The sequence below is a fragment of the Colius striatus genome, chromosome 8, assembly GCF_028858725.1.
Source record: "Colius striatus isolate bColStr4 chromosome 8, bColStr4.1.hap1, whole genome shotgun sequence".
NCBI lineage: Eukaryota > Metazoa > Chordata > Aves > Coliiformes > Coliidae > Colius > Colius striatus.
Window position 1 is genome coordinate 11,448,554 of NC_084766.1, and position 25,331 is coordinate 11,473,884.

The 25,331-nt window shown below is 46.8% G+C and overlaps 1 protein-coding gene across 3 annotated transcripts in view; it reads left to right on the plus strand.

Moving 5' to 3' along the window:
* The first annotated feature begins 281 nt into the window (after nucleotides 1-281).
* ARID5B (AT-rich interaction domain 5B) overlaps nucleotides 282-25,331 on the plus strand; it is a 119,966-nt gene continuing 94,916 nt past the window's right edge. The window contains exons 1-3 of one of the 3 annotated variants that reach the window (XM_062001575.1): nucleotides 282-349; nucleotides 558-821; nucleotides 13,968-14,193. In XM_062001575.1, coding sequence (XP_061857559.1) covers nucleotides 329-349; nucleotides 558-821; nucleotides 13,968-14,193 — 511 coding nt within the window. In that variant the 5' untranslated portion in view covers nucleotides 282-328. Of the gene's footprint in view, nucleotides 350-527; nucleotides 822-13,967; nucleotides 14,194-25,331 lie in introns of those variants that run through there. The other 2 variants (XM_062001576.1, XM_062001574.1) reach the window with 2 other exon arrangements.

Consider the following 25,331-nt stretch of genomic DNA (forward strand, 5'->3'; position numbering starts at 1 on the left):
CCCGCGCCGGCCCCCCGCGGCCCGCCGCCGCCCCCCGGCATTTTTGCCGGGCCGGGTCGGGCGTCGGGGGGCCGGCCGGCGTCGGGCGCCGGCGTCGGCGAGGCGCGGCGGGGTGGCGGCGGGGCGGCGGGGCGGGGGACGGGCTGCGAGGGGGGGCGTCGCCGCGCGCGGCGGGGCGGGGGGCGGCGGCGGCGGCGAGGCGGCGCGGGGGCGGCGGCGGCGGGGGGCGGCGGGCGGCGGGGCCGGCTTTGCCCTGCCAGGACCTGCCGGGCTCCATTCACGCCAACAAGTTTGGGAGAATGTTGAGTTCAATCACGCCGGAGCCGCGATGGAGCGCAGCGCACTGCAGGTACCGCGCCGCCCCGCGCCGCGCGCCCCGCCCCGCGCCCGCCGCCGCGGAGCCTCCGCGCCGCTGCGCGCCCTCTCCCCTCCCCACCGCCCCCCCCCCCTTGCCCGCCCGCCCGCCCCCCCCCCTCCTCCGCCCTCCTCCTGCGCGTTGCTGCGCGGCGCGGCGCGGACCGGCGCTGATGCCGCTGCCGTGTTGTTGTTCCCCGCAGTGGGTCGGCGCCCCGTGCGGCTCGCACGGCCCCTACGTCTTCTACAGGGCGTTCCGCTTCCAGCGCCGCGGCGGCGGCCGGGCGCGGGTCCTCTCCCTCGGCGACTTCTTCTTCGTGCGGTGCCGAGCGGAGGAGCCCGCCTGCATCGCGGAGCTGCAGCTGCTCTGGGAGGAGCGCACCAGCCGGCAACTTCTCTCCAGCGCCAAACTTTATTTTCTCCCCGAGGACACCCCCCAGGGCAGGACCAGTGACCATGGCGAGGTGGTAAACGCAGCGCCGGCTCCCCACTCCTTTCCCCCCCACCCCCCCCCCAGTTCCCTCCCGCGCCCGTCCCCACCTGCATGCCCGGGCTCGGCTATCCCGCTCGGCTCTCCTCCCCACCCGCGTCCCCCTCCCCACTCTGCGTGGCGGGGCAGCGCGGAGGGGCCGCGCCGTCGGGGCGCTCCGGTGCGCGCTGCCCGGGAACTTGTGCGGCCGTGGGAAAGGGGGGGCCGGGGGAGGTTGTCGGGGTGCGGGCGCCCCCGGCCCGGCGGGCAGTGGACTGTGTGCAGGGCTCGCCCTCCCTGTCCTTCTCCGGCTTCGTTAACAAAAAAACCGTTAAAACATACAGAAAAAGAGAAAAAAAAAATCCAAATCTTGGGGAGGGGGAGTCGATATTGTTCGGGGCTTTTTTTTAGTATTCGATATGTTTAAGAGGGCGGAAATTACGAAATGGAGGCTGAGGGAGATCAAAAGCTATTGAGCTGGCAGGGACGTGTTGAATAAAGTGATAAATGACAGGTACGGGAATAATACATTCAAATAACTTGCAGATACGCCTGGGCGTATTTCGGAGCTGCCGCGCAGCCGGCGCAAAACCACGCAGCGCGCCGGCAGCCGCCGCCGGCACCGCGCAGCCCCGCACCGCCCCGCACCGCCCGGGATGGGGCCGTCGGGCCGCGCAGGTTGCGTCCCGTCCCCCTTCCCGCCCCCCCCCGCCCCCTCACCACTCCCTCCCTGGATTTGCCTTTCGCGGTTATTGCTTCAGCACGGGCCGTGGGCTGGGGAGGGGGAAGGACGAGATACCCAGAGCGGGCTGCAGGGATGGAGAGGGTCCCCAGCAGGGGCTGGAAACCAGGCGAGGAGGGGGACACGAGCTGTTTTGGGGGAACTTCTGTTGGAGATGCGAGGGGGGTGCAGGTACACGGAGGGCGGCTGTCCGCAGGGGCTGTTTTCGGATGCACGGTGACCGCGGGTGCCGGCGGAGCCGTGTACTCGCGCACAGGCGTACGCAGTCAGAACGCCTTTCCGAGCCACCTTCGCTCGCTACCACCTCTTCACTTTAATTTTCTCTGCGTGCCACTGAGATAAGGGAGCCTTTTCCTAAGAATCAGGGAGATGACAGTGAGCAATGGATGCTCTGAAATTGCCCGTGGTGACTATTTAAAACTGTGCCTCTCTTGTGTCTCGTGTGTATGCATGTGTGTGTGTGTGTGTATAAAATGAAAGATATTTGGAAGGGAGGGGGGTGGGGAAAGGGACACAAATCATTTTAATACGCCTTAATGATCAGCTCATGTTACTGTGGTAGGAACATCAGAGAAAATTAATCCTACCATTACAAGTAAAACGCTGCTCCGGTACGAGAGTTCTCAGCTGCGTGTACCTTCCTAATAATATGCACAATTTTATTTATTTTTACATGCAAACACCGCTAGTAATTAGCCGTGTGATTATACTTGTGCATTTCATTGGGGCTTTAACTGATGTCATTCTGCATTATTCAACCATATGAAAACAATTTTCAATTAAGATAATGGCACGCCTTGAAATTATGCAAATGCCGGTCGTATTGTGTGGAATAATTATGACAAATGTAAAGCAGGTAAAAAGTTTCCTAATGCAGTTGTGTTTTACACCCCGGTGATGTCATTTCCCCTCTGGCCTAAGTTAGTCATTCATTAGCAGAGTAGCAGCAGCAGCAGCAGCAACAGCAACAGCTCTGAGTGATACTTCTCTGGCAGGGAGCCTACAGAAACCGGCACTGAGAGCCAGGGCCTAGAGAGGGCAACATAACACTCCCATTAAGAAATGTACTTTGTTTTCACTTACTCCATTAACTTGTTTATAGACATCGGAATGATTTTTTATTATCGATTTTTGATGGTTTGGCACGATCCGAGTTGCACGGGGGGGACGCGCCGGCAGCCGAGGGACAAAGGGCTGGGTGCTGGCTGCCGCTTGGCATGGGGCCGCGAGTGGGGGGCACCGGCTCCATGCCTCACCTTGCACCCCGCAGTTGGGGTTCCTGGCACTAATGACATCCCTGTCTGTCCCCAAAGTGGCAGCAGGGCCCCCTCTGGGGCCTTGACCCCGGACTGGGCTCCTTCTGCAGGATGAGATGCGACTTATAGCCATCAGGGGAGACCTTATGCGTGGCATGGGACTACTGTCGGGGTGCTGTGGGACTTTTTCTTGCACTCAGGGAGCGGGGATGAAGCGAGCCAGTGCTTGAACATGTCCTGCAAATCCACGGGGTCCGAGGCAAGGGGTGAGAGGAGTTCTTGCTGTCAGTGAAGTCATTGGTGAGGGGAGCGCACAGTGGGAGCACAGGCTCGCGATGGAGCCCGCCGGAGATGCCGGCACAGTCGCCAGCAGCTACCTGCACTAGCAGCATGATTAATAGAAGCAGCTTGCTGCCTGTTTTCAGTAATAGCAGCATTGACACTATGACAATATTCAGCTAGTGGCTGTGAGGAGGGAGGGGAGGGAAGGGGAGGCGAGGAGGTACGTAATGCTTCTGTTACTCAGAAATTTCTGATGGCGTATTTTATCTGATTGCCAAATGTTTGAGCTAATCAGCGATAAGTGTAAATATAAGTCTTTTTATAGCTAGCTGAATTCATCATCCAGATTTAAATATAACCCCGGCTGCTGCTAAAACCGGATGTTTCCATACGCTGGGCTCCGGCCCAGCAAAGGGTTCAAGCCCAAGCGGGCTTCTGCCGAGATACCTCTCGCTCCGCCTGAGGCTCAGCATCCCCCTTAGCATGGCAGAGAAACTCCCCTCCAGCCCCAGGAGCCAGCTGGAGGTTGCTTCGCAGGGAGGCTCAGTGGACGGCAGACGCGGGATGGGGCTGCTCACGTGCTGCAGGTACGAGCGCCTCTGACCCTGATGCTCATCGCGTCCAGGAGCGACATGTAGGGAGAGGCTGTGAGCGATGCCAGCATCACGCTTGGGCTGGGGGTCCTGCTGCGCAGGAGCAACAGACACAACTGAGTGCCTGAGAGCGATGGTGCCTTTAGGGGTGCCGTTAGGTGGACTGGAAGAGTTTCTCTCCACTGAAAACTTTGTTGATGCTTTTAAAACACAGGGGCCCAGCCCTGCTGCCTCTGACCTTGCTGTCAAGCCCAAACGCTGCAGCAGGTGCAGCGCTGGTCGGAGAGTGGGAGCAGCCTTCTCTCCCATCCCTCTAATGAGGAAGAAGTCATTGTCCTCCATTGCTGGGAAAGCCACCACCGAAATGGAGAAAGCGCCTGTTTTGCTGGAGGAAGACAGCACCTTGCCCTGGTTTTCTCAGTTGCTCCTGGGCCAGCACGTTCCCACGTGTCACCTCCTGCATGGGGTGTAGAGACCTCTGCGGGGGCAGGTGCCTTGTGCAGGGCTCAGAGCAGACCACTCAGGCGGCTGCAAAGGTCCGGAGAGAGCAGCTGTAAGATCACGCTGTTGTACTTGAAATGGTTTCGTGGGGTGTGTGTGGAAATCAGCCCCCCAGCATTTCTGGGGCCCGACCGTGAGTAGATGTCAGCCATCTGCAGGCAGAAAGCCCCTTGCCCAGTCCCCTTGCGCAGTGCCCTGGATGGAGCTGTGGCACTCAGGGTGCAAGGTGGGCTCAGCCTCTGAGCCCTCCAGCCCCTGTGGTCCCGGGCAAACCCTCCTCTGGCTCATTTACTCCTTTCTGCTGCAAGGATGAGCGTGGGGCTGTGGAACGACTGACCTTTGCAGAAGCAGTTCTAGAGCAAAATGCTTGTTAGCGCCTTGTATTTTCAGGTTTTTAAAGGTGTTGGCATTAATTAGACTGGGCTTAAAAACCCATATCAAAGCCAGTGCTTATTAAATCGAGGGATGGCATTTGATGTGACGTGTACAATTCCTAAAACTCCCCAAACAAGCAAGGAATTCATTTAGCACGGTACGACGTTGCTGCGTTGCCCCACGCCGCCGCTTCCGCTGGGGCCGGCCTGCCAGTGGGGATCTGCCTTTGGTTCATTCATCAGCGCCGGAGTTTACTACGAACTCGTGTTGATTTCATCTCTTCTCCCAAACTGGGGATCTGATGCAATGCTTTTCGCCTTGCAAATAATCCTTACTCATGCAAGTAATTTACATGAGTAAGCGTTGCTCATACAGAGCAGAGGAGAGAGCTGGTTTCCTGTAATTATTTCCCTAGAAGTATTTTGCATTTTCAGACTAATTGAGGGAGGAGATAAAAAAAAAGTCACTCCATAAATGTATGACATTTATAACTGCAGAAGAGATTCTTCCAGAAAGTTAAGGAAGGCAGTGGGTTCGTGCTCTCTTCATTTCGGGACGGATGCTCACAGGGTCCCTCCAAAGCCTGGTTAGTTTCCGAGGGGCTGTCGGAGGTCCTGCCTCGGTGTGTACAGGTAGTGTGGGGTGGCTTCAGCGCTGTGCCCGCACCACTACTGCTTGGTTGCCAACCCCCTTGAAGAACGTGCTACTCCCTTTGTACAGCCATAGATTTTTTTGAGAGACGTAGGAATCTGCACGCTCTTCTTTGAAACGAGAACGGCCCCGTTTTAGTCTCCACGGTGTGTGCCTTATGCTGCTCGTATCTGTCAACACTGGTAATGACAACACGTTTCAAACATGCAGATTATGATTATTAAAGAGTGCTTTAAAAATCATGCTAATAGCATCAATCTCCAATGTACACTTGCTCAAATTAATTCAGCTTTGGAAATCAGGCGCACTGTAATAGCAGTGTTAAAGAAATGGCATTTGTCATAAAATATCATGGTTTTGGTAATTGCATATCCACTCTGTATTTTTATCTCTCGCCACCAGTAGCATATGCTGGCAAAGGAAGGAGAGGGCAATGGTATTACTCAGAGAAGCCACATGTTGCTAGCCATTCCATTAGCCAGCAATCTGGTGGATCTGGTCACTTAAGGCAGATTCCCCTTTTTTTTTTTAAATATTTTTAATGGTTTGCCCCCCACCCCCCCACTCCCCCCGCTTCCCAGTGCATCCAGACTGTAAAATACACCCACTGCTCCCCAGAGTTGCTGTTCCCAGTCTGATCGGTGGCACTAAACATTAAACTCTTGTCTTTGGAGAATAATAGGCCTCACATGGTACACCCTCAAGCGTGTTGAGATACTGTGCAGGCTGGAAAATAAAAATGTTCTAATTGTGTCTTTTAAATAAGCATAGGAGTGAATTAATTAGACTATATTTTGTCTTTAGTTGCTTAGTTACACAATAGTATTCCTAAGCACAAGTAAGATAAATTGGCTCTTTTTGTGCTGCTTGTCCCTTAATCATAATTACTGTATTGCTCAGGAGAGTAACGCATACATAGATTTTGCATTTTTAATAATATTCAAACAATATGCGAATGATACAGAAAGTATGTTCTGATTCAAGCTCTTATATGCTTTTATTCGGGAAGAAGTTCTACTGCTGTGGGAGCAATATTTGCATTAGTTGCTCAGAGATGTAGTTCTGGGAAATACATAATTGAAATATTCTTGCAATGCTTGTTCTGGCCCTTTCATTCGCATTCAAAATAACAATGCCTTAACTCTCCCAACAGTCATCCACTTTTGATTTAAGAGCTTTTTTGCTTTGTGTGTGTGTGTGTGTGTGTGTGTGTGTGTGTGTGCAGTGTGGGTTCACACCCAGCATTAACCCTGCAGAGCCAAGATGCTCGCCTGATTCATGTTGTCGTATCAAGTTGAGCTTTTTATTTTGTAGCTAAAATGCAGTCAGAAGGTCAGATGAACATCGGCGTTTTATGGCATTAATCCAATGACCTTAATGCTTGGCAGGCATCCATGTTTCTATGCGAAGGTGCCAGGGTTATAGATAATAAAAAGAGTTTGTTTTCATTTTCTGGGTATTTTAATCTTTCTTTGCAAAGCATAGCCTTGGGTTTGGGGGGGACTTAGGGGCTGCTCCCGGGGGCCCAAACTTTTAATGTCTTCCTGGGTTGTTGAATGTTTAGCTGCTAATGATGGGCAGATTGATACAGATACTGAACAATGGAAGGTTCTGGCAAGAAACCCCCTAGACATGCTCAGTGGATGTATGTGAAAATTGGCTCCATTGTTCTGCTGTATGAAAAGCAAGTAAATTATTTACAGATATTTGCTAATTAAAGCACATATTGTTTTACCAGCACAATAGAACACAATGTAACAAAAGACAAAAGAATAAGCTTGCATAATTTAAACCTGCTAATGCAATGTATTCCTTGTTAAGAAAAATATAATTATGTAATCTACGAGGAAAGCTTTTCGTACTGTAACTGTAGTAGGCAAAATTAGGAATGAATTGCTTGTCAACTTGCCTAAACTAAAACAGCTCTTCAAGATCCGCGAGCTATCTGACGGGAAAACATTTTGACTGAAGCCTATTTTCTCTTTGGTCAGAACTTCTATCTGCAGTGACAGATAGAAATTCAATTTGAACCTCAGCTCAGGAGTGGGAGGGAGGAAAAAAAAACACCCCAGAAACTAAGGAGAAGACTCGCAGTAGAAGCGTCAAGTCAGACTGCTCACGGCCATCCCTCTGTGTTCTCCACCCCTCCACCCCACCTGGGGCCCAGAGGTACAGGCATCACACAAAGCATCCCAGAAACGCACAGCGCGGCTCCGCCCCAGGACGTTTTGCACGTCTCGCTTTGGAAATCCTGAGTCACCCAGATAGAGCCGCTGGCCAGCGTAGGGGAAAGCGAATACCGTAGGATGTCGCGTGCTTCACCTGTCTCCTTTGGCTTGCTCTCTTCTTTTGGGTTTTGGACCCCAGCAGATGGGGTGAACACGTCAGGACATCGCGTACTCTGTCAGCATTGAGTTTCAGACAGCGGTGTGTGGCTACGCTTAGGCTGTCACCCAAATTTGAGATCATTAGAGCCCTTTAAAGTAATGAGCAGAGGATTAACAGATGAAAAGTTCTGCCTTGGCCTCCTGAAAGTTCTCCCGTGTGCCAGAAAAGTTCCTGGGCTGTGCGTGTTTCTGTTCTCGAGGCTCTCCCGATAGTTTCATGGGTAGAGAGCTGCGGTCTCTGCAGCTCCCTGCCCACTGGCAGCTCTGGGAGCATTGCAAGCCCAGACCTCAGCAATCAGTCGGGCTCCACACATCCTTCGGGACACTTCTGTCTGCCCTGGGCTGGGGGATGCGTGAGGAGACAGTACCAAATGAGGCACTCAGGGCAGGGAAAGGGGAAAAGGAAGCTACCCGTTGTCTGTCCCAAGCGCAGGAGCCTCTCCTGAGGCATCTCCATCACTCAAGGATCCCATCTGTAGAACAGGAGCAGTGGTTCCTGACTGGCAGAGCTGTGCCCTGGCTTCCGAGGTCTGCAGCCTGCTTAGAAAAGTTGTACTGGAAGGGCAGCGTGTAATAAGGGAGTGGATGGCAGGAGAGTCCTTCGTGTGCCTTGTATGGAAACTAAGTAGGGCATTTCCCAGAGACAGAACTTTTCCATCACACAGGCACGGGTTTTTGGCTGGTTTGTGGTCCAGCAGTCTTAAAAAACTTCCCACGTATATACCAGGCCACAGCAGGTAGCAGCGAGACGGGACCTCCTTACTCTGGAGAAAGTCTCTGAGAGCAAAGCAGTTCTGTACAAATGTTCTCTGCCCCTTTAGGGCTGAATGTGGTCCCTGGAGAAAAGCTTGGGTGAAGTGCTGCTGGTAAGAGATGACTCTGGAGACCTGGCTTCAGAGTCCTGAGTGACTCTTGGCAAAGGGTTTAGGGCTGAACTGAGAACACCTGGTTTCCACCGCTGTCCCAAAGTCCTAGTAGCACCTGTGTGGCAGAGGAGAGCCCTGGACTCTGCTAACAGGGCATTTTGATTTGACTGTGGTCTTGGGTAAGGGTGGCAGTGCTTTCCTCAATTGCCCAGGTAAATGCTTTGCTACGGGAGAGGCACTTATTGGAAATAAGCTCCCTAATCCTTTTCTCTACCTCCACAACACGACCTTCTGCTCCTCGAAGGGATCTAGAGCAGGGAAGCGGGTTCCCAGGATGAGAACTGCGTTGTGGCACAGGGAAGGTCCTTTTCACCTAAATTGCACAAAAAATATCGATACATGGGATGTAAAAAAAAAGCCTGAAAAAATAGAGGTCTTTATGCCCAAATGAAATACGCAGTTCTATTATCCTCAGTCAATGCAGTCCATAAGAGTCACACTGTATTTTTTGCTCCCATGGATGAATGTGTTTTCATTGGTAATGTACTGGGTTGTAAAATATGCATCCCCAGCTATCTACTGTGCTAAAGGTTTCAGTAAAAAGGCTTGAAGATGTTTTCTAATGCAAATCGCACTGATCAGATAAATGACACGCGGTGTCTCCTGTAATTATCGGCAAGAGTTTTTACAGTACATCTCCTGTTCCTCTCTAGGCCACATATTTGATGTTAGGAGACAGCCAAGCAGGTGTTTGACTCACTCGTGCCCTCCAGAATTCCTTAAATGACCTCTGGAAGCACTGGAGTGAAAACAGTCTCAGCACGTCAAAATTTTGAGATATCTCAGTCGCCGTAATTCTTTTAAGGCTGCCTCGACGTCTGTGAAGTATAAATCTTCCCTAGTTATTGGCAATGAGTGAGGAGTTGTGACATACCGTATGCGGGTGCGCAATCAAGATGTACGACCTCCCGGTGCTGCCCTGTGACTCCCTGCCTTGTAAGAGTTAATATTTCTTCTAAAAAATAATTATCTGCTTTAAACTATTATAACTACCTGACCTCTTTCCCTGAATGTAAGTATTTCAACCATCTGCTGAGTCAGGCAATATAGCATTCTGTGCTTTCGGGAGGCTGTGATGGTTGCTTAGACAACAGTGACATAATATTTAAGCATAATGGCTCTCGAGAAGATGCTGTCCCCTTCTTCCCAGAGGAGTTCTCTGAAAATGCAAATCCCATACATTCTTAAAAACCCAAGAGAGGGGTGAGAAGGGTTTGCATCACCCACCGTCCTTCTTAACATTCTCCCCGTTTCCCAGTCGATAGATGAAAGTGTTGTACTTTGCTCAGGAGTCTTGTAAGATGTGCTAAAATTATAGACTGACTAGATACCCGCTTTTATAGAAACAGAAGAAAAAGTGCCTCTTTTTACAGTTAGTGCTTGTTTGGAGATTTAGATAACTTTGTGTCTGGGAAAAGTGTTGCCATTGGTCGGTCAGAGTCCAAAAAGGCCCATGCGAGATAAATCTCATTCCTGAGGTGAGCTGAAATCAGCATTGGCAGTTTCCTCCTGCAAACTTCATCTTTCTGGAGCAGAAAAAATCTACAATTAAAAGACCAAACCATGCAAAGGAGTCCTCATAAACATACCACTTCAGAGCATAACTAATACACAATGATTTGATTTTTGTGGAGAGAGAGATATATATATGTGCACTGTATGCGACGTGGGTGGTTTTTCATGTTTACACAGAGATATAATTATGAATGACATGAAGATTATACAGCAGATTTCTTTAATCTTCTAAAGGTTTGTTAGTCATGTGTCACAGTGTACCTGTTTCTTATTTATTCAACATCTGTATTGTCACTTCATTGAAAGAGTTTCTCTAGACGAGCTTCAGCAGTAGGTGTGCAGCAGTTGATGTCGAATGGCTATGAAGGACTCCTTTGGCTGGCAGAACCTTGCAGGTTGCAAAGGAACTTCTGTTGTGACACAGGGCTGCAAGACATTTTTGTGTAACAAAAAGCAGGAGAGGGATCCTTTTGTCACCTGCTGCTCAAAAGACATAATAAAAATACCCTACGACTCATAGTTTGGATCTGAGTTCTTGGAAGGGTTGCTTAAGAATGTATGAAAACTTGGCAAGGTCCATCAAGATCCCAGAGGTGATTTAATAGTTGGGTGACCTCTGTTTGGGTGGCATGGGGGAAGATGACCTCTTCTGTTAGCAAGCTGCCAAGATGTGGGGAAGACAATCTCTCTGGAAGCTGTCCTTGGCTTGGGCTCTTCAGAAAGAAGGGGCTGAGGCTACCCGTTGTGTGTTGCTGAGTGACGGTGTTTGTATGATGAGGTGCTGGTATGAAAATCTCTCTGGAGATGCGGTATCTCACTGACGAGATTGGCGCTGGCAGCAGCACCAGAAGGACGACCGTGGTCTGACCCATGACTGCTGTGGTGTGTGTGCGGTTGGGGAGAGCGTGGCCAGTTGTGTCTGAATTGGGCCCAAAATGAGCAAGACCTCAAAAAATGAGCAATGAGTGACAACATCAGTCCCACTGTGTGTAGAGTAGTGCAATTCAAGGCAGGCCTTGAAATACAGAGGGTGATTTTTCCATTTTCTGGCTAAAAATGAACTCATCCATGTGTCCCTGGCTGCAGCCGTGGTGGTTATTCACAGCACAAGGGGAGGATGCAGGGCTGGTGGTGGTGTTGAAGACAGCTGAGTGCTCCTAACCCCGCACAATCTCTCTCATGAGGGAACTCAGCCCTGCTTCCTCCCAGGAGACCCAAAAGCCCCCACAGTGTTGTCTTCAACATTAGGAACAGCTCTGGCCTTTATGGAGGTTGACAGCTACAGCAGGTGTGAGATGGGCCCTCCTGGTGCAACAGCCATGAGGTGGGTGCTGCCATTGCTTGGTGGTGGCACAAGGCCCAGCCTAAGAGCCATGAGCATGAAGCCTGCAGTCAGCTGCCCTCGTCAGGTGCTCACAGACTATTTGGGGGACAGCCTGGTGCTCTCAGGGTCAGCCCCAGCAATAGCCTATCACCTAGCACCACCTCTGAGGGGGGTTCAGCCCACCTCTGTCACGACACAGAGCCTGATTTCTTTTATAATCATGCACTCCATTTGCGTCCTCAGCCGCTCTGTGGTGCCGCTGTGGGCATCCCATTGCACCACAGCAACTGTATTTAGAGTCCCAGTGCCATTTTGTGAAGGGCTGAGGTGCATGCATGATGGTCTTTTCCTGGTGCTTCACATCGGTGTGGGGATGCCAAACACCACAGAAAGCATATGGCTGGGGTGTGCTCTCCCCTGCACCCCAAAAACTGCTTCTCCCTCTGCTCCTGCCTCTCTGGTTCCCTCTCCACGGCAGCCTGGGCAGAGATGGCAATTGTGCTGGCATTGCTTTACCCTTGTTACAGTAGAGTTTCTTTTTTTGTTTTTTTTTCCCTGTGTACACATCATGTGCGTGTGTGCGAAGGTTGTATTCTCGAAAACAAGTTTATTCATTGATGATGTAATAGTGATTGTACTTTTCTTTTGGTTAATAAATTGTCTGCTCAGCTTACTTTGTATCCCAGCCAAAATTAGTCATAGCAGTTCTTGGAAAGGATATGAAGAAACTAGTAATTGAAATCATAATCATTTGATCATGGCAGCTATTTGGAAAATAATATTTTAACCAAAAACACGTCTGATCTCCAAGTCATTTTTTTTTAAACCTGCTGCTAAATAGATTTCTCTAGTACTGAATATTAAACATTATGGAGTAGCTAGCTAGTGGTGGTATTCAACATTCTAAAAGAGGACTTCATCCAGAAATTCCTGAGACTGTCTGCAGGCAGGCTGATATTTATATATGTTTTATTTTTTTTCCGTACTGACATTTAATAATCACCATGTAATAGCTATAAAATGCATAGCAACTACAGCTTTTTTATTTCAAGTGGATGGTGTAATGAAATTGGGTGAAACCATCCATTGAAATTGTACTTTGTTGTACCCAACGCTTGTTTACAAAGTATTGACGTTTGTCATAAACAGAGATTTAAAACATCACTGTTATTGTTTGCTGTTTGGTGGAAGCTCTTATGCTGTGCAGTGATAAAGGAAAAGATTTTATTACAGGCTTGCTTAGCATATAAGCATGCTGTTTGTTTCTGACCAAATATTTGTTATTGCACTAAATGTAATGAAGGTGCCTGCTTATAAAACGATTTTGTGTTATATAAGGGAGAGTGGAATATCAGATCTGCTTTTTTACTAGAGATACTTCAGGTTTTGTATTGTGTGTAACTTATCACAATAAAGCTGCTTTTTTTTTCCTATTGAGCAGTATTTTATTTCCTGAGGAATGTGTTCAGTGGAGAAAAAAAAAACCCCACACAGAGAGACTCAATCGTGCTTTTCTCTTTGTTTAATAATGCAAAGAATTTCTCTCCCTTTTGCAAATACTTCTGTTTATTTGGGAGAAAAAATGAATTCTTGTTTGTTTATTTCCAGAACCTGTAACCTTATTTAGTGCTAGCAATGTGCGGTGTGCAAGGTGTGGTGTGCAGCCAGCTCTCATTACAACATAAATTATTTCTGCTGTTTTAACTGAAAAATCTGGAGTGTATCTTGTTGGATATGTGTGTATGTTTGTTTGTTTATTTTTTTTTTGAGGCTTTCTTGAGACCTTGTTCACTGGAGTCAGCTATAAAACATTCTGCTTATTCATCATGACTGAGAGGAGTTGATTGTTTCCTGGAAGGATAAAATTCAGCAATTAGAGCTGCTTAATTCGAGTATATGTTCTGGAGGCTAAACTAAGTTTAAGTGCTTTTCTTAGAATGTGTGTTTAAGAAGGGAAAAAAAATTACAGTTCTGATCTTGAAAAAGGTTTTAAGAAACCTGAGAATGTGCAAGTTTCTTTTGGTGGGAAGCATATAACATTTATGTAGTATTTCTTTTGGGATTACATCACGGTTTTATTCAATTTTTAGGACAAAAGTTAAATTCAATATTTGTATGTAAGCCAAGGGAAAATGTACCGTAAACACAGGAATTTTCTGGTGAGTCAGAGTTCCAAGAATCTGAGATTTACTTAGTCCATTTATTTCAGGACTAGCTATAACCATTAGTCATCCAGCCGTGAATTTTTACATTTGCAGCTAATAGCACCTAAAAACCAAACTTTTCCTTAAGGCTTTGGTTTATACCGAACGTGATTTGACATCCTGCATTTCAAATGCCCTTTAGGGTCATTGCCCCAGTCCTAGAAATTGTCTTTGGTTCATCTGTGTTTGCTTTAAGTAAACATCTGGTATCTCCGCTTAGGTGCAGGAAGAATAAGTTGAGTACTAGCTATCCTGTATTACTGAAAAATTCATTTGCCGGCTCTAGATAAGCTTTTCCAGTAGCCTGTGGGGTGTGGCGTTACAGGTTTATCAGTCATCGTGGAGCCCCATGTGACATGTCGTGTTCTCATTTGACCACTTCTTGCAGGATGAAGTTATTGCTGTTTCAGAGAAAGTTACTGTGAAGCTTGAGGACTTGGCAAAATGGGCACAGTCCGATTTCTCCAAGTGGAAGTGTGGTTTCCGGGCTGAGCCTGTCAAGCCGATGGATGTGGGGAAGAATGGGCAAAAGGAGGCCTTGACAAGATACAGACAATCCACGCTCAACAGCGGCTTGAACTTCAAAGACATCCTGAAGGAAAAGGCTGACCTTGGTGAGTATCCCTTACTTTCTCCTGTGGGGAGGGGTCCGTGGGTGAGCGTCTTTGGAAGACAGATGAGCCTAATCCTGCCAAGCCGTTGCCGATTCCCAAGGTATGTCTGCGCTTCGGGCGGAGGTGCGGTGATGAGATACTCAAGCGGGGTGGGTGGTGAGTGGTGGTGAGCTCATCGCAGGCTCCTCTGAGATTGGCGTGGGGTAACTCTGTGATACCTGTCTGCTCCGTAGACATGTCCCTGAGCGCTAAGGCTCGATCCCTGAAGATGCACACACATATAATTGTCATGGGCTCTCCCTGGGGCTCTGCAGGCTGGGGAATCAGGTCTGAGCTGTGCATTGTGGGGAGAGGAGCCTAACACATCTTCCTGAGGCCTCCACCGCCAGGCAGGCCAGAGCAAAGGCCTCTGACTGCTCACGTCCCATCTTCCAGAAGTGCAGCATTGTCACTTGCTTCTGGTGCTTGTCTTGCCTCTGTATGGTCAGCTTTGAGTCTTGTTTGGTAGGGAGATGTCCCAAGATGCCCTTTTCATAGCCTCTGTAGCATTTTCTTGTTAGCTTGATGTTGCTACACAGCATAGGCCTCTGCAAGTGACCACTGTTCTCTCCAGATAGACCCGTGCTTTCTTTTCCTGTCCATTTTTAGGGTGCGAAGCGGTAACTCTGCTATTTTGGATGGTTGCAGACAGGCTTGCAACTCTGGGGCTGCTTTGGTGTGCAGACATTCATGCCTCTAAAATCCATGGTGGAGGCTCGAGGTCTGAGGGAAACGTCTTCTCTTGGTAACTGTGCCTGCTTGTGGTATTAGGACCTTGGTTGCTTAATACTTGTCAGAGACCGTGCTTGAAAGTGCATCTTGAGGATGTTTCTTTCTCGTACCAAGCTTTTAACAAATATTCCAAGTTTGAAGAGCATCATGTTTAGGTGATGGTGGAAAGGTAAGAAATTGAAAGCCAAGGCTGATGCACTTGAGGAAGTACTTTTGTACCTACATGAACAGGAGATGCAGGGCCAAGTTCATTTTTAAAATGGCACAACTGTGTTGGCATCGAAGCCAAGTTACACTCAGCTGGAGATCTGTCTTGGAGGATTTATCTTCTCCATCTCCTATTTCTGATCTTACCAAATGGAGGAGTGATTTTATCAATCTCACATTAGATACGAAGGTTGGGAGATTAATTGAAGTACAGTTGGAAGTCCATCTTACTTTACAGTACATCTCCAGGAAAAAAAACCAAAAAACAACCAAACCCATGAAATTCTTTCTCTTTTCCTTTGCTTTTTTGTGTGGTTTCTTCTGGTTTGTAATTATATGCAGTAATTTTCTCTGCTATTCCCCTGGCATCTTCTTTAGGCACTACATTTATTTGCATTTGTTTGTTGTGTCCTAATGTTTTTCAGACAGAACTTTTGTGTGTTAATGTTTTCTTGTTTTTGTTTTTAACAAACAAAAAAGCCCTTGTGGTAAGTTACGAAATTGCTATTATCTACCCTAGGAGCCAAAGAAAATTATCTTTAAGCCTAAAGCTCATAGTTGCATGTTAAGCCTTTGAAAGTAGGGGTTATACTGAAAAAGCTTATGGAATGCAAGCTATATGGTATAATTTTGATAACCCACATTCTGATGTTGCTCATTTTCAGTTGGTGTCTCTGTCTTTATTGTTGGGTCTTTTTTTTTCCAGCAGAAAGGGGTATTTTGACTGATGTTTGATTATGATTGCCTTTTTCTTCATGATGACTGGTTGGTGGGAGTGCAACCAAAGGTTCAGAGACCTATAGCTGATTAGGCACATTACTACAAGCAACTGATCTAGCCATGAAGGGCAATTAAAGATGTTTCTTAAATCTAGAACTAGGATGATTTTTTACCCTTTGAAAGACCCAGTCACTTAAGCATCCCAGATCTGAGAAAAACTCCAAAGAACGGTGATCTTCATTGCTTGTGGAGCAGCCATATTTGGTTGTGTCCTGTAGGCAACACATAACTTCTGGTGTTTGGCTTAATGGTGGAATGGTAGTTTAACACCCACCAGGTGAAGGGGATTTGCTTGTCTCAGTCGGAGTGGTTGGTCAAGGTGATCACTGCACTCTGGGAATTGCCCCCGGCTGTACATGCAGTGTCCAAGGCATAGAGATTTGAGCTGCCCGTGTTGTATCTGCTGTCAAAACAGCAGGTTTACTGCCTCTTAACGTGTGCCCACAGACTTTTTCCAATACTCAGCATCTTGCCAACAGAGCAACGCTTAGCTGCAGCGATCAAAGATTTATTAGCAATAACTTCTGCAGTAGATCTCCAGCACAATGGGATGGGGTAGTTTTTTCTCTTAAAATAGGGTTGTAAACTGTGAGGGTGTGTGGTGCACTGTCACGCAAAGATCCCTCTGGTGAGAGCATCAGCACAGCTATATTAGCCAAGCTGATCAACCCAAATGGTGACCTCTTGCACATCCACCGCTTCCCACCACTGCAGCATGGTTGCCCTCCTACCCAGGTGCTCAGTGCTGTGCACATGGGGATGTTTCATGGAGGGCTTCCCTGCCAGGCAGAGCGGGACAGCTGTGACAGAGACAAATTGGATTTGAAGGAAACAAATCCCTTCCTGTACTAGTCTGCGTGAGTCTGCAGTGATGCCCATGTTTAACCCAGGCTAAAGACAAGAAAGTGGCTGAGCCGGGTGTTGAAAAGGCCTAGATAAACAAGGCAGTCTCCTGGATGCCTTTTTCCCTGTGAAACTCTGTTTCCATTACAGAAAAATCCCATAAAAGTGAGTAGTTTCTGAAATTTTTCCTCCTTGATGTTTTTGCACCGAGCTTTAGAAGGTAATAGGAAATTGTATCCCCACCAAAGAGCTCAAAAAAATTTTACAGAAGAAACAAAATCAGTTTTCACACACTATCCATGAGTGGTGAAGGGTGAAATAACCCGGGTGAAATGGAAACAGGGCTGATAGAGAGCCACGGCAGTTGCACTGCGCATACGTAACTAAGCATGTTGCTGCTGGGAGCGGGGCAGCTTTAAACAACAACTGGGCAAAGTGGGGACTTCTATGAGTGGTGTCTGCCCTGTGCCATACCCTCTGTGGCACTTGCCTAGCCAAAACTAAGGTGGCAGTTGGTTAATCCACATCCTGGAGAAACCATGCACCTATAGTTGAAAGTTGACCATAATTCAAAATTGATAGTTCTGTCTCCTTTTTTTCTGTTCTCTCTTCCCTCTCCCCTTCTCTCTTCGGCCTCTTGTCTCTTTTTTTCCCTTCTTTTCTGATTTTCTTTTCTCTTTGCCTTTCTTGTCTGCAGAAGCTGTTGTGGTTTTTTTTTCTCTAAAATGCCATTGTTTTTATCACTAGTGAATTATGCAGAACTTTTCCTTAGGACTATATTAAATAAAAGATCTAGCAATGGCATTTTTTGTGTGAGCTTTGAGGTTTCAGCCTGAAAAATTATTTTTAAGAATTATTTCTTTCTGCCTGTTGAGATATTTATGTTATACATTCTATCCCTTTCTACAAATATGTCAATATTGAATGCTAGCAGTTTATGTCTTGAGACTATTTATAGTTTTCTGAATATTTCTTTCAAATGTTGAGAAAAATAAAGAATAACAACAATGCAGCATATAAAAATAGAGTTGCTCAGGAATGTATTATTCATAATGAACATGAGAACCTGTTTTTCCAGAAGAATTGGTCTGATTAAATCATTCACTACTAAAGTCGCTAGTTATTTATTTTTGTCTTTAGAATTATTTAGGGGATTTTTCTGTGTAATAAATGGACTCGTATACCCATATTTGGTAAACCACTGGGAAGTCACCAAATGAGGAATTATTTCATTTCACCAAATTTTTAGCAACTAAGCAATGTAAACATTATCAGTTAAATATGGCCAAGTTTCATATTTGTATTCCTTGGGCTATAGTTCGAAAAAAAATTCAAATTATTTTATATAACACTGCTTCTTACAGACTTCCTTTAAGTGAAGTATGAAAGCTGCAGTGTAAGCTTTATTGGCCTATAAATATGTCATTATAGTTGGACTACATTTATATGCTTTGGATTGTTGTTTAAGCCAAGAAAATATGTCTCTACAGGTTGACTTTTTATTGAAACCCTTTGAGGCATACAACAGAATGTATTTTAGGCCAAGGTTATTAAAACAGCATTTTCATTTTTGCAGCAGACTCATTGTCAATTATGCTGCCACAAACTGTCTGTGGATAGGCAGTTATGAATGGTTTAATCTCTAAATGTGTCTTTAGAAAAAGAAATAAAAGATAGAGGAGTCAGAGCTGAAATTGAGAGAAGAGACTGAGGGGAAAATGACTGAATTTAGCTGTCTCTGGCTCTGTGGGTTTGGGGCAGGCTGGGCTGCAGCACTGCCTGCCTTTAGCAGGGGAACAAACGGCCCCTGTGCCTGCACCGGGCTGGGGAAGGGGAGCCACTGCTGCCCCGGCTGGGCAATCTGCACCCCCATGGCTCATGTGCCTGTCCATGACACAGCCCTGGGTTTGGTCCCCAAACTGTCATTGCTACTCTCTTTATCCATCCTTTATGAGCCTTTATCATGCCAAAATGGATGGCTGAGCTTGCTGTGCAGTGGGCACTCCCAGTCCTGCACTGGCATTGTTAGTAATAGGGATGAGCAAGTTCTGGGGGTTACTGAAGGGGGTTTTGCTGCAGTTGCTGCTTGCTTGTTTGGGTTTAGTGAGTGGCAAGCCAAAGAAAATGTAGCCATCGGTCCTGTCCTGTCTTTTATACCCCACCGTCTTGCATTTGGGGCTGTAGTATCTGGATCTTTGTTCTCTGCGAAATCCAGGAAAATCAAGTGCTACTTTCTAGATGAGGTTTATTATTTTAGCAGCCGCCCTTTCCTAGTCTATAGGTGGTTTTCCAGCATGGTCGCCTACTTCATTCTTTTGAGCCTCCCAACAGAGCTTGCTGAACAGGAGCTGGGTGCCACAGGACTGGCTCACTCTCTTCTTTACCTTTGTCATAACTGGCGTAGCTTCACTCAGGAGAGTGCAACTCTTCCTTGTGTTGCCATAGAAATTGGCCAATCTGTGGCACATTGCGGTGAATTTGGAAGAGAAAGCAGAGCAGGGATGAGCTATCTTGCAGGAAGGTGCCGACACTTCAGTGCTCTGGCAGCCACAGTACCTGGCCCCAGTGGGCACTGGGCCGTGGCACAGCCCTTGTGATTTCTCTTACCAGTGGCCTTGCAGCAGGCATGACTTCTTCAGATGAAGGTAATCAAGTTGTAATGTAGTCAAGCTGTAATATTATCAGAACTGGTAATCTGCAGGTGTAGTGTGCTCAGACACTTGTGGTGACTTCTGAACTGATGCCGACTCTCCTTTTTCATTGTTTGTCGCGTGGTGCTGAGTTCAGCCTGGCCTGGCTTAACTTGACACAATAATTTTCTGACCAACTAATTGTTAGCTATTCAGAGTACAGCTACTTTGGATGTTTTATGCCTAAGTCATGCCTCTAGCTCTCGTCCCTACCTTCCTTCCCGATTTGTCTACACTTCTTGCCTCTTCTTTATGCCTTCCTGTCCCCATTGCCCTAGCTGAATGCCATTTTGATCTTGATAAAGCTCCTGTAAGTGTCCCATTATACCATTTTCCCCTCTCTGCTCTTGTGCACTGTATGTTGTTTTTTGTCTCGTGGGTCAGAGTGACCTCTCTAACTCATTTTAACCAGCCCAATTGATACAGCTCTTTTGCCATAGATGAGGCTATTACATGACTTGTCTGTTGTGCTCCATGGAGCCTGAATGGAGGAGGATGGTTCCCTTGGGGAAAAAGACTGGCATTTTCTTCTGTGTTTGTACAGCTCCTAGCACATGCCAGCAGTGCTGCAGCTGAAGGAGAGCACCATGGGGCTCTGGGGCAGTGCTGCTGGGGTTGCTGTTTGGAGAGGCCGTGGAGCAGGAAGGCTTGCTTTGGTTGTGCGTCTTCCTCCGGTTTAATTACCACTTACCTTTAGTGTTAACGCATTTGGGATCAGAGATGACCTGAAGCGTTGAGCAGACAGACAATTTTGTCTGATCTTGCATGAAGAGGGCAAGATAAATGCTTATTTTTATTATTTGTCAACCAGTTGGTTTAAGATAACTAACACTCATTGGCTTGGCTTCAGTTGCTGGCTGACTTTAAAGGCTGAAAGGTGGTGCTGTTGTTAGGTGTGGTGTATCCCCAAGAACCCAGTGATAATGATGTGTTCTGCTGGAGGTGACCCTGTCTCCAGCAGAGCTTTGGGGCTCTCCCTCCTTTCTCTCTTGAGCCCCTGCAACTGTCCTCTACACCTTGCCCAGCCTCTCTGGGAGGAGATTGGCAGGGTCTTTGGAAGGTTGTTTGTGGCCACCTGGTCCTGCCCTGGGCCGCATGTTTGCCCGAGCGATGCTGGGATGATGTAAGTGCTGTTAATATCTTCCTTTCTCTGGGGACAGCCTACTTCATTACAGGAAAAGTCTGTCGGGGTGACACAAACATTTTTAATACGCAGCACTGGCTATGGAAGCCTTTCATTCGCCTCTGGATTGTGTTGATCTTCATCTATTTGTGGCGCTTGAAAGGATTTTTAACACCACACATCTAAAACTTCAAGCACGCCTTATCAAAGAGATAAAATTTGGATTTCTTTGCAAACTTTGACCCACCTTTGAGCTCTTCTAGAAGGGGGTGGTAGTATTGCCCCTGGGAATTAAGGAGGTGGGTATTTTGTTCTTTGAAATGCAGAGGATCTGCCAAGAAATGTAAACAAAATCCCACATAACTTCTGTCTAGGTAGCCCCTAAATCATAGTGCCTGTTCCCCACCCCCAGCAGTTCCTGCAGCAGGAGCAAGCTAACATGATTATCAGAACTGTGCTGATAGCAGTTGTCACTGTGTCAGCGTTTTCAATTATGTATTGGTATGACAGGGCACTTTGTCGTTGGTGTAGCGCACAGCCATTTGCAATTGCAGTCCTGGTCTGTTCAGAACCATCAGGGAAGGAATCACTGCTGCGAAATGAGAGGAGGAAGAGTTAATTTTTGCTGCCTTGTGAAGCCAGAGGGAACTGCCCCACATCCTCCTAAAGCCAAAGTTGCAGCAGTTTGCGCCATCAATAAGAGTTTTGTTGCAGCCTGGTTGGAACAGGAGTAGCCTACATAATTGCAAAATAAGTAGATAAAAAATAAGGACCATTCACAAACAGTGTCAAAGCAGCCAGTGTGGGACAGTGTCCCTTTAAAAATGTTTGACGGCTTTTTTTATTTTTGTCTGTTTTTAGCACCGAGATTGACCTTGCCAGGCTGTGTAATAACCCACATGTGTCTGCTCTCCAGGATTTTTTCCCTTCTAGTCACTGTTGGATCTTGCATTTAATTCTTACTGACCATGAGGTTTTGTTCCAGTAACTGGAAACGTGTGGCTCCTGGTGCAGCGCTGCTGTTCCCCGAATCTGCCTTTATCTTACTGTCTGCCTTTTTTATTTTTGGGATTTTTTTTCTTTTCTTTTTTAACTTTAGGGTTTAGAGGGTGCTGTTTTCCTCCCCAGCCTTCCCTCTAGTTCCTGTCCCTGCCCATATTGTTTCTGGGTCCCAGAGGGACCCAGTTTAGGACGTCTATTGTTTTGCCCAGTGCTGTGGAGGGAGGTGATCGGCGGTCTCCTCTGTGTGCCATGCTTGCTAGTTAGAGCTGTTGGAACCTCATGACGATCAATGCCTTTTTCCTGCATTGTATCCTTTCCACACAGACAATCCAAAACTGTCTGAATCCGGAGATCTGTAAATTGAGCACCTATATAATGTTGTGCTATAGTTGGATGGGCCCTGAGGTTGTCCTCTTTGTCCTGCCTGGCTGCTTTTGTGTGCTGTAATTCTGCACTGTTGGAGCCCTGGACTTGGAGGCCTGCAGTCGTCTTTGACTCCGAGCACTCCGTTAATCAAGTCGAAGCTGTCTTCATACCAGCTCATGAATCATTCTGGCCTGTGACCTGTGCTGCTGTGCTGAGATGCTCAGGCTCCTCTGTGGGTGCTGTTGACACTATGGCCAGATCTGGGTGTCAATTCGCTTCCACGGGGAGAGGAGAAAAGCCAGACCCAACTTATTCACCATCTCTCTTCCAAGTTGCTCTTCTGAGTGCTCTTCGTTACTCTCGTGCCCAGAAAGACGACTTGCCTTTTGTTTATAGGCACACTGCGACATGCCTGGTCTGTCATAATCTGTCTTCCTAAATATCTTAGTCCAGTTCAGACTGCCGTGTTGCAGAAAGGGGAGGCTTACTCTCTGAGATACAATATTCATCTTCTTATAGATGACTTGTCTTGTGCCATGGGAGTTTGTCAGAGAAAGCATCCTTTGTGCATCTGAAATTGAAGAAGGAGACTTGCTTTTTCTCCCCTTCCTATTCTTTTCAGAAAATCATTTGCTAGGAAAGAAGCACACAGGGGCAAAAGCTGGGCTGCTCCGCAAGCTGCCATGTCGGTATTCATGGGGACCTCAGCAACAGGAGGTGACAGTCCCTCAGCTTTCCAAGGTGGAGCTTTGCTTGGGCAGGCAAGGGAAGGTGAGAGATGAGTTGGCTAGAAAGAAGAGGAAGGTGTTGGCAAGAGTATGGGAAGGCTTCAGTGGCAGGGCGGGCAGTAACATTCCTAAATATGGGCATCTCAGAGATCTCCCACATCAGTGTGTCACCTTAGCGAGCACCAAGAGGGGCTGTGTGGGTGCACAGGAGAAGACTGTGGTTTTGGCAGCTTTGTCTGGTTATACTGTGTTTTAAGACTGTTGATAAGCTTTTTTCTGATTGCTTAATCTCTTTTAGTTCATTTTAGTTCATGCTCATCTTTGCTAGCTTGGTGATCCTTTCATGGTGAGACCATTGATAGGTAAGGGTGTTTGGGAAGGGTTAAACCTAGTATATGTAAATGTTGGAGTGCAGTTTGTAGGAGTGGGTGATAGAAAAAGATTATATTTAAAAAGATGTGAGAGCATGAATTGTAAATGACTGGCTTGGTCTGTATTGGAGAGCATTGTGGAATAAGCGTTACTTACTTCGTTTAGTAAAATCTCTACCGTGTAAAATAAGTTCCTCCTTAATTTTACTGCTAATAATAGTTTGCTTGTAAAAATGAATCCTCAGCACTGTAAACCGTCAGCTTGGGTCTCTCTGGCCCTGTTATATCGTGAAGGACAAATAGTTAATGCCATAAAGAAGCTTTTGTTAGTGATAGATAACGTGCATTATTTTAGCAGGGGTATATTTTAGCAGCTTGTGAGAAATCAAGGTGAATTTTTCCATCTGTGCACTGCTGCATAATTGATACACGTAGACGCTGAAATTCAAAATAAGCTTCTAGACGAGCACACATTTGATTTTCCTAAACATTTAAATATATGTATCACACCCTCATTTTAAGATGCCGGTTAATGACTTTATGAGCATGTTGGCAGGCAGAGCATTACATGTGGTTTGAGAAATGTGTCTGGATATGCTTGGTAAGCAGTATTGTTCTGACAGTGTACTAAAGGCCATCTTCAATTTGACTGTGCTCTACTTTGTTATGCTGTGAAAGAAAAAGATAATTCAGCAGAGCATTGTGCTGTCGGCTGGAGACGCCACACTTCAGAATACAAATATTACTAAGGATAAATGAATCATTAAAAGAACAGTAGCATAAAATATCTGATGAATGAACTCCAGGAGTCTCTGCTGGAATAAATTTAGCATTCACGGTCAGTACTATAATATGTGAAATAATAGTATCAGTTCTACATTCAGATGCCAAAAACATTTATGGACCCAGAATAATTGTGAATTACAAGGCTATAAATACATAGAGGGGATTTGGTGATATCATAATAAACCATGAGAAAGACGCTAGGCTGGTTTCTAATGTTACCAGAACCTTGAGATATATTTACAACCTTGTTTGCACTCCTCCAGTTTTAGGGGCCAATTCTCCTCTCACAACACGTTCATCACTCCCATTAGTGCCAAAGGGAGTTATGCATGTTTGTCATGAGTGGAACAGATCCCCACGTGTTCAAGGACCCTATAACAAAGCGAAAATATAATCTGAGAAGACAGTGGGAAACATTCCCTCTCATTCTCCTCGCAAGTTCCCCCATGTCCTGTTCTGCTCCTGTGAACGAGGCTACTGAATGGAAAATAGGTAAAGATGACAAGGTAGCTACTGTGTTCCTGAACATTTTACCCAGAGCTGTATCCTTTTTTTTCCACTATTCATTACTGAGAAACAAAACAACCAAAGCCCAGATGTTCTGGTCCTGGGTTTCTTTAAAGTGCAGGCTAATGCATTTTAAAAGTGTGTTGTAAATACCCAGGGAAGGCTGGGATTGTCAGCCTGTCCACCAAAAAGGAGGCTTCACTGTTGCAGTACCAGATCTGTGCCTGATAAGAACAGTGAATTAGGAGCTGGGGCTGAACCTGATGTGATATTCAAGAACATGTTCAGCTTTCAGCATGTCCCACATCACCTGTTTGTAATTAAGCCTGGTGTCCCCTGCCTTCCTGCATTGAGGCGGTGACAGAGTCTCCACAGGTACTCTGTGTCTGTTCACACATCTCAATATTAGATGGGTTACAACCCCAATGCTGCAGGACCCCTTCCCCTCCTAGCATCTTCCCCCAGCCAGCTGTATGGTGTTACTGGCCTCATCCTTCTTCTAAGTCATCAGCAAAATATGCATGTTCAGCACAGTGCAGAGCAAGTCTGCTTGGTAATTCCACATTCCGTAATGTTGCAAGAAAGTCTCTTGACTGATCAAGCTGCAGTCTTTCTGCTCATCCTTCTCGCAGATTTATGCTCCTGGTTGTACATTCAACCCTTCCAGGGCATTTGTGGTATTTGCAGTTGGAAGGGTCTATGGCTTGGTTGATGTGCCTCTATGCAGTTCCAGTTTTACTTTTTGTGTTATGGTAGACTAACCTCCTGACATCAACAAATGAATCACGTTCTTGAGACACATCTTGGACTTTCTGTCTTTGCCAGCTGATGAAGCAAAAAGAAAATAATTACAGGACAAAAAAACCCTCCCAACAGTGAAATGTTCATCAGCAAGAGGGGCTCCTTGTCAGCCTCTTAGGTGATTTCAGGCTGTAGCACGTGTCAGTGATAGGTCTTCACCCAG